Source organism: Alligator sinensis, unplaced genomic scaffold (assembly GCF_000455745.1).
Source record: "Alligator sinensis unplaced genomic scaffold, ASM45574v1 scaffold505_1, whole genome shotgun sequence".
Classification (NCBI taxonomy): domain Eukaryota; kingdom Metazoa; phylum Chordata; order Crocodylia; family Alligatoridae; genus Alligator; species Alligator sinensis.
Genome location: NW_005841940.1, coordinates 874,724 through 883,096, shown reverse-complemented (window position 1 = coordinate 883,096; position 8,373 = coordinate 874,724). Strand labels below are relative to the sequence as shown.

The window sequence follows — 8,373 nt, the reverse complement described above, 5'->3', positions numbered from 1 at the left end:
AATAAGGGAAAGAGGACAGAGAGATGAGATCTGTTCTCATTCCCCTAGAGGCAAGCATGCCACAAGTGACACAGGCAGCCTTTGCATGGCACACAGCAGAACAGGGAGGGAGCAGGGCACAGCATTAGATAGAACAGAGAGCAGAAAGCAGAGCAGACTGGGCAGAGGAAGGGGATCAGACTGGCACCTGGAAAGTGCAGGGCCTACTTTGTGACATGACTAGAGCCCCTAGTCTCTCCCCTACCACCCCCATATAAGCTACTGGCACCCACCTCCTGGTTTAAAGCCCCCAGCATCATGTCATCCGTCAAGATGACTACAGCCAGAAACCTCACGAAAACGTGAGCTTTGGATGGACTCAACTATGCCATAGGTGTTGCGCACGTGGGATGTAAAAGGAGAATGTGCATTAAAGAAAGGAGACCCAGATTCTGCTCCAGCATGGAAAGCTGTTTGCTCCATGTCATGTGGATGCAGAAAGAACAAGGTGAAGCTGTTTACAGTTCATGTGTAGTTTGAGGGAAGTGACTGAATTACAAGATACTGACTCTTGTTTCCCTGGAGGGACGGGAATGGACTCCCTGAAAAGCAGTTCACTTTCACAGTATTCATGAAACCTTAAGGATTCTTCACTGCAGGGTGCTACAACATGTAATAGGTGCTGCCTAAAGAGGAAAGAGACTGGGCGCATTTGATATTGTAGCGTCTGGCCTTAGGGTACTGCAAAGAATACACCATCTTAATGGCATGCACACAACCCCTGAGGGGCAGCAGAACATGGCCTTCTTTCAGCTGCCGTCCTTTGGCTTTCCTTGTTGTAAACAGCCCTGGGTTGCAAGATCCAGGTGGTGGGTGGGGGATGAGAGCAGCGGAGATGCAGATCAGCACGCTGCTGGAACACCTGGCTCAACACTAGAAAAAATACAATTCTTCAGAACTCTCCTACTGCCCGTGCATGTCTGTACCAGCGTAAGCAGAGAGAGAGATTACATCTTCAGACAACAAGGAGTCCTGATCAGACCTGCACTTGACAGGAAGAGAGTAGTATTGGAGAGTGCCAGCAGGGCCTTCCGTGGCTTATCCATCTACATTGCTACTTTAAGACCCTACCCAAGCAACCCCCAAGGTCATAGCCTTGGGTTTTTTTCTTACTTAATTCTCAGTTTCAATGAGGTCACATGGCCATAGCTCCAGATAATGGTTCGCAGCTCCCTGAACAACTTCCATGTGTCCCATCCTAGCCTTTCCCCATCATCCCAGTCTCATTATCAGAGCAGTTTGATTACCAGCTTCCACCTGGAAATAAGAGTTCTGGTATTGCTAAGGCTGCACGCCCACAGTAAAGGGAAGGTGAAGCGGGGTGGAGACTGCAAGCAGTCAGCTCTTTGCTATGCGATTAAACAAATCTGGACAGGATAAGATAGCAGCTAAAGGGCTCAAAACCCCACCCAGAACAATGAGGCAACACTACGTGCAACAAAGTGCAACAAGTCAGAAACACAAGCCATTGTTAAATGCCCCATGAGTCACTGTTGGCAGAAGGAACTTGTTAAACACCATACCACAAGATACCCCCTTTTACTACCACTGACCACACCTTGACTAATAGAGAAAACAGCATCAGGTTTCTCTTGAGTCTACACAGAAGTCACAAATGGCTCTTTCACTGCTATAGGTATGCATCCTTTCCTAGATGATTTTTAAGTTCCTGTATGGAGATGTAAAAGAAGGGAGGCTCCCCCTCTCTCTACAAAAATATTGCCATCTCCCCTCCATTGCAATCAGAATGGAAGTTAGCACAGACCTCAAGAAATAAATCTCTAGGCTTATGCCAAACCAGCTAGGACACCAGTGCAGGGAGTTATTGGCTACTCTCTCTCAGCCACTCCATCCCACCCTCCTCACACCAGCTGGGGAGAAAAATCCACTCTTCCCCCCACACATCTGTTGAAGCCCATGGGAAGATCAGCACATGTTTAATCCCAGGGGATCTGTTCCTCATTGCATGCTTAGAGTAACTGAAATGTGCCGATTCGTCAGGAACCACAAACGCCCATCCTCTGCACCACTCATGTCCCCTTGCAATCTGCCTTCTGCTATCACAGCCACAGGAATTTCTGACTGCTTCTTTTCTCACTCTATCTGGGACACCATTGGTGGAAGATTTCCAAGCTCTAGGTACAGCAAAATACTGTGCACAGCTACATAACCAGCTAGCTCTTGTGGAACAGTTTTATGAGCACAGACACACTTGTCAGGATTCTGACTTCCAGAGGAGACCCCTCCACCTTCTGTAGAGGGCACTGAGGCCTAGGAAGGGAAGTTCTGGAGAGATCAAGTGAGTTCTGCCATCACTTGGGCTGACCAAAGAGCAACACGTTCCTGAAAAGCGTGCCCATTCTCCAGTAACCTTGGAAATGCAGCTCAAAGGGGTGGAAGTGAATGCAGCTCAGCTATGGGCTGTGCCACAAAATGCCAAAGCCATTACACAAATTCAGCTGCCTCATGGGCAGGGGGAGGCTCAGAACATGGCGGGAGCAGGTCAGATCTACAAAAGACCAGCCTCAAGTTGCTCTACCAAAGGAGCAATGTTGGTGGGAATCCAAGGACGCTACAACCCTGCTGCTCCACAGGATGCCATGCAGCACAATACAGTTCCTTAACAGCTACCTAGGAGGGGCTGCTCTTTTCCCTGCTTCACACAAGAGTGAAGGGGGATAAACAGCAGGAGCATTTGCAGCTGCAGGAAAGAGCTGGATTTTGCCCAAACTGACCCATGTTCACGTGAACAAGCTGCTTATGCAAACCCTGCCATGTCCCCTGCAGCTCCTATCCTCAGCCTCTCTGAGACGTTGGAGAAACAGGTTCCATCTCAGCTGAAGATCTGCACTTTGCAGCGTTTGGCCCCAAGGCTGCTTCATTCTGTAACTCAGCAGGAGCCCAGAGTGGAAGGCATCCCTGTCCCTTGCTGAATGCTCAGCTTTGGGGGAAGGCTGCTACATGCCTGACCCTTTGACTCACAAGGCAGACAAGCCACCTCCTTTACACCTAAAGAAAGCCAGGGTGTTTATGAAAAAAAAAAAGCCCACACCAACAGGAATGGCCCCCTTCAAAAGTGTTTATTAATTGGAACTGCTCTTGGACCGTCAGGCTAGACAGCTGAACCCAAGATGGCTTCAAAAGAGTGGCACTTACATCTCCAAGGGTAGGGAAAAAAGAGGCACCTAGAGAGAAACAAGTGGAAACACAGTATACTCCTTAACCCTAACCAAAGGGTTGGCTTCTCCTCCCCATTCAGAACTCAACAGAAGAACACTGTCTAATACCCTGGAGATTACCAGGGTAATGGCAAAGACACTAGGACACACCTCTTACGTGTTACAAACAGAAGACAAGGGAGGTAGGCTCTCCTTCCACATGTCTGTTTCTTATGGTACCTCCCGGACTCAACAGAAACACACCTTTCAGACCGTATGCCAACACACGTATACATACCATGGATAGACTGCTGCTAGCTACTCTCCCCACCCAGTGGTGGGGAATGGATTTCTAAAACCCTGACTGTGGAGCTGGGCAAGCCAGTGTGAACAGGACAGTGTCAGGTGCCCAATGAAACTGGGGCACAAGCCTCAAGTGGCTTTCAGATACAGGTAGTTTTAATCAAAGTTCTCCCTGATCTCTCAGGCTAACAAAACCACAGTTGCAGGGAGAGCATTAAAAGCAGTTTCCTAACAGAGGTACTAGTGCAATTGAAGCCCTGAGTGCTCTCAAACTCAAGCATCTGAATGGGCCATGTGCCCAACATTCAAATACAGAAAGGGATTTTACGTAAACCAAACAGTGATGTTCTGAATCATCCAGGGGCTGGAGGGAGGGGGAGGGGAGAGAGCTACTGATTTGCTTGCAAAGCACGGGATTTTTTTTCCCCAATCAGATACGACTGCACATTCATGGCTACGGATTATCAACTGCTCAGACTCATAGCAGCACAGAGCACATGACACTCGTGTATCTGTGGGCCTGATGCAAATGAGCTGTCTGGAAAGACGTTAAGGATGCCCATAAAAAAAAAAAAAAAATCACATTCTTTCTGGCTTCTGCCTGGCAGGTAGTGGGTAAGTTGGTGCCAATGGTCTGCACTGAGAGCCTGCTGCTGGTACACATCCAGGCTGGGCACTCGCATACATTTGGACTGAACAGCTATGTGCAAGAGTACAGGGCACAATCCAAGCACAAAATGCACACCGATTGGTTTGAGAACTCTACTTGGTCTTCACACTTCACAAAGTACAGAGCTCCCTGCCCTAGCCTGGCCATTTCCCCAGAAGGAGGTAAAGCTGGCTCCAGGAACCTGACATTCCAGCTGCTCAAGATGACGTTATAGGATACGCTGGGCAGAGACGCAGCCTTGAGGGAAGACGCTGTCTGCCTATGATACTTACCGAAAGGGATCCTTGGAAGCAAAGTAAGCTGGGAGAGACAAGTAACTTCCCATCTTCAAGCACTGGATAACCAACCGACTCAGCCGCAAACCTGTCCGACCACCTCTGAGCAGCTCCACTCAGACAGCATGGCAGGAGCAAGGACTCACTTCACCTTGTGCTGATTCAGACTCCTCACCTCTCTTGGAAGCTGCCCAAGGAGTGCCAGGGGCCGGAGCTGCCCATTTCTCTTCAGATCTTTCCTGGCTCCCATGACTGGAACCATCTTCTCTTCTACTTCAGCAGCAATCACACCCTTGGGAGGGATAATTTAACTATTAACTTTGCTGGACAGCCATTCTGTTGCTGGAGTGCTCACAAGCTCTGCTGCCAGCTAACTGCTGTCAAGTTAGCTTTCCCTTCTCAGGTTCCACCCAAGGGTGGGAGAGGAGGAGGAGCCCTTCACAGACAGATGCGGGTGATTAAAGAGGCTGTGAGGAAACAAACCTTATTCACTAGGGGTGGAGCTGTGAGCCAAAGGGAGGCTATGATAGGAAGCCAAAAGGTAGAAGCTTCTGCCAAAGTAAAAGCCAAGTGCCTTACCATGAAATCCTGCTCTGGAGAGCAGCGGTAGTCTATCATTGAAGTCTGGGGAGGCAGAATTAAACATACAAAGCCAAGCCTCTGGATCTGTCAGATTAATGCCCACCACGCAGCGCCCAGATCAGAGACGTGGGCTGTATCACACCGTCTTCGCTGTGCTTTCAACTTGCTTGCTGAACCTCTTGAGAAAGAAGAGCTGTACAGTGCAGCTCGCCCTGAGGAAGAACAACTTATTGCCCCAGTTATGGCCTTGGCTGCATCAGGGCAGAAGGAAGCAACCAAGCCTGACAGTTTAACTCACTGGCCCAGACCTCATGAACAGCAATGCACCAGGGAATAGTTTTAAAGCCAAGCAGTCACTGCCGCAGCTGCCACAGAGGGCTACTTCATCTTGCTCTGCCTCTGGTCAGACGCTGAACCTGCACAGCAGAGTCCTCCCCAGGCCCTGATATGCCAGTACTGTTTGTCCAGTGCTCTGAAACACGCTAAGTACACCCGCTACGGTTATTAGTCCTCCTGTATTTATAGTCAGTAAAAGCTGCCTCGTCTCAAAACAGCCTGAAAATCCCTACCATACTCCGGACAAGGAATTACCCAAACCTGCTTTTACTGGAGGCGACCGTCTCGCACAGCACACAGTGAGCTTTGGGCTGGAACAGCAGGGAGGTGCTGGCTGCAGGTTAAACAACTGTACTTGCTTTTGACACTCAGCTAGAGAGCCAGACTGTCAGTCCTCATCTCTGCAGCCACATTTATGGAAAATAGAAATCATCGCTTTCTTCTACCAAGCTGAAGCTTTAAGCCTGGCTGTAGGAGTTCAGTGAACACCAGCACTGCAAAGCCCGGTGCAGCTGTCAGTTCCAGCACGGAGGTAATTCCTTCTGACATTTCACACAGCTTTGCTGGAAGCAGCAACGCGGTGAGTCTGTGTCTAGGAATGCACTCCCTTCTCCCACACGCCCCTTGCGTTGTGTGCTAAAAGTGGGCCAGCACTTGCGTCTCAGCACCCCTGGCTAGCAGCACTGCTCCATACAATAGGCATGGCCAGGAAAGAATGGAGAGCCCCTCCCCCACCAAGTATCACCTCCAGACAAAGGCAACTGCCCATAACACCATGGCAGTGATTTGTAAGCTGCAGTCACCATCTTATTCTAATCTCTACTCTTCAGACAAAACCTTTGAAGATCTGATCTACAGATGTGATAAGCAGCCAACTGGTCTGAGAAAAGCCAGCAGATAAAGCCCAGCTTCAAAGTAATAAAAACCACCCAAACAACTAAACTGGGAAGAGATTTTTGGCTGGGGCTTCCTTAAGGCCAAAGGACATATATTTTATCACACATTTAAACAGGAAGCATCTTATCAAACCAGTTCTACTTTCAAAACTAATCCTGAACAGTAGAAGAAACTCACCTCAATGCTGCTGCTTCCCTTCCCAATGGTATTTTTCACTCAATTATGATTATAAGCCTGATAAAAAGGGCTCTCAAAAACAGGTGCTAAGTTGTCTAGAGATATCTCCGTTTAGATCTGGATTCATGCACTCACAGCCACACTTCAAAAGTGCTGATAAAACAGGTGACAAATTCTTCCCCAAGTAAATTTACTAACATAGCTCATCTTTACAGGTCACAAGCCATTTACATTCAAAAGGAAAAAAAACCATCCCAGTTTGTGGCAGGGACTAACATTCCTGATTTGTGGATTTCCATCTACAAATGGATCTGTCTAAGAAAGAGAAAGATGACTGCTTAAGATAATACATTCACACAAATGGCATCAGTGATTTGTAAACTGCAGTCACCATCTTATTCACCTGCCAAAAACAGATGGCAGGATTCTGCAGTTCCCCTGCCAGAGTTGGGGGCAGCTCACTAGCATAAGGAAGCCATACCTTATATGGACCCCTTCTTTACTATGCTTAATTAGCATTGAACATTAATGCAGCAAAACAGACAAGCTTGGCTCTACCTGTGATAGACAGGTAAGAGAGCCTCCATTCACTAACAGGTTCCAGTTTTAATTTTTTATTGTACTCCCAACTGCTTATTTACAAGTTACGACCTAAGGCAGAAAGTTTCTGGTTTAGGGGCTGCAAAGTGTCTAGTAGAGTGGATTTACTTGTTGCGTTTTAGTAATCCCAGGGGCTTGGAATGGGATGGGTTACACTCCTTATTTTTAAGATGCAGTATACCTTAGAGGAAACATCCAGACACCAGAGACAAGTGGTAACCAATCATATACTGGGCTGCTACTCAGCACTTCCACCAGCTCATGAGATACACAGGCTGGGCAGGACTTTGGTGAATCTTCAGGGACCTGTGGAAGCTAAGAGAAGGTGAATTGTGCAGGTACGGCATCAGCTGTGTGACTGCGAAGGCTGCCATGTACCTTGGCTGTAGTCTGAAAACACATGGAGGCACTCCCGATCCCTGGGTACAGCCCCAATACCTCACTGTACTATGGAGGCACTTGTCACACAAGTACCTAACAGAGAGTCATGTGGTATGAAGCCAGGCCTGCCCCTACTCACCAGAGACAGAAATAAATGCTATTCTAGTCTGCGAGAAATGCAAAACTCTCGAACTCTTGGTTCAGAGATGATACACAAAGAAAGATAATTTTTTTGTGATTTCTTGGTTGATCTAATAAAAGGTATCATTTATTTTTGTCTAAGACCAACACGGCTACCAAATACATCTCATTCTAGTCTCGTGCATCCATCAGCAGACAAAATGGGGAGTGAAGTTCCCCACACACACAATTGCCAACTGCATCAAAGTGCTGCAGACCAGCACACTGGCAGCTCCTCCCAGAGACAGATGTGTGGTAAGCATACAGCTAGGAATGAACACAGACTTCCCTGAACCCCAAACACCTGCCTCATTCCAAACAGCTTAAGATTTCCTGAATGTCTTTATCTGTAGCCTGGGGGATAAGCCAAAAAAATCCAAACTCTTGTACGAGGTAAGTTTCTAGGAACAGTGACATCTTGTACTTGTCAGTGCAGTGCACAGCTATGGCAAGAAGCTATGGCTTTTGTCACTCCCCAACCCACAGCTGTTGTCTATTCAACTCCTCAGGGTAGAAACCCTTCTCATGTGTTTGACTAGAAGGTTGTGGGCACAGTGAGCAATTTCAACTGCAGTAGCAGTACTAATGCCCTGATAAATAAAGCCCTGAAGGACAATGTTTGCCAAATGGAAAAAGCTCAGAATGCAATTATCCAACTCTACCTTAAATACAAAGGACTTTTGCAGCCTGCCTCCCCTCCCCCACAAGGAATGCCAACTATGCAGAAGACAGACCTCCACCTGGGAAGAGCTTGGGTTTGGTTTTGTTTTTTTAA

The 8,373-nt window shown here is 47.8% G+C and overlaps 1 protein-coding gene across 4 annotated transcripts in view; it reads right to left on the bottom strand.

The window, feature by feature from the left end:
- LIMK2 (LIM domain kinase 2) overlaps positions 1 to 8,373 on the bottom strand; it is a 35,753-nt gene that overhangs the window by 17,402 nt on the left and 9,978 nt on the right. The window contains exons 1-2 of one of the 4 annotated variants that reach the window (XM_006019849.3): positions 5,025 to 8,352; positions 4,621 to 4,737 (exon numbers count right to left, since the gene is read on the bottom strand). The exons of 1 other annotated variant lie outside the window; for it this stretch is intronic. In XM_006019849.3, coding sequence (XP_006019911.1) covers positions 4,621 to 4,667 — 47 coding nt within the window. In that variant the 5' untranslated portion in view covers positions 4,668 to 4,737; positions 5,025 to 8,352. 2 more of the 4 variants (XM_014518120.2, XM_006019848.3) reach the window with 2 other exon arrangements.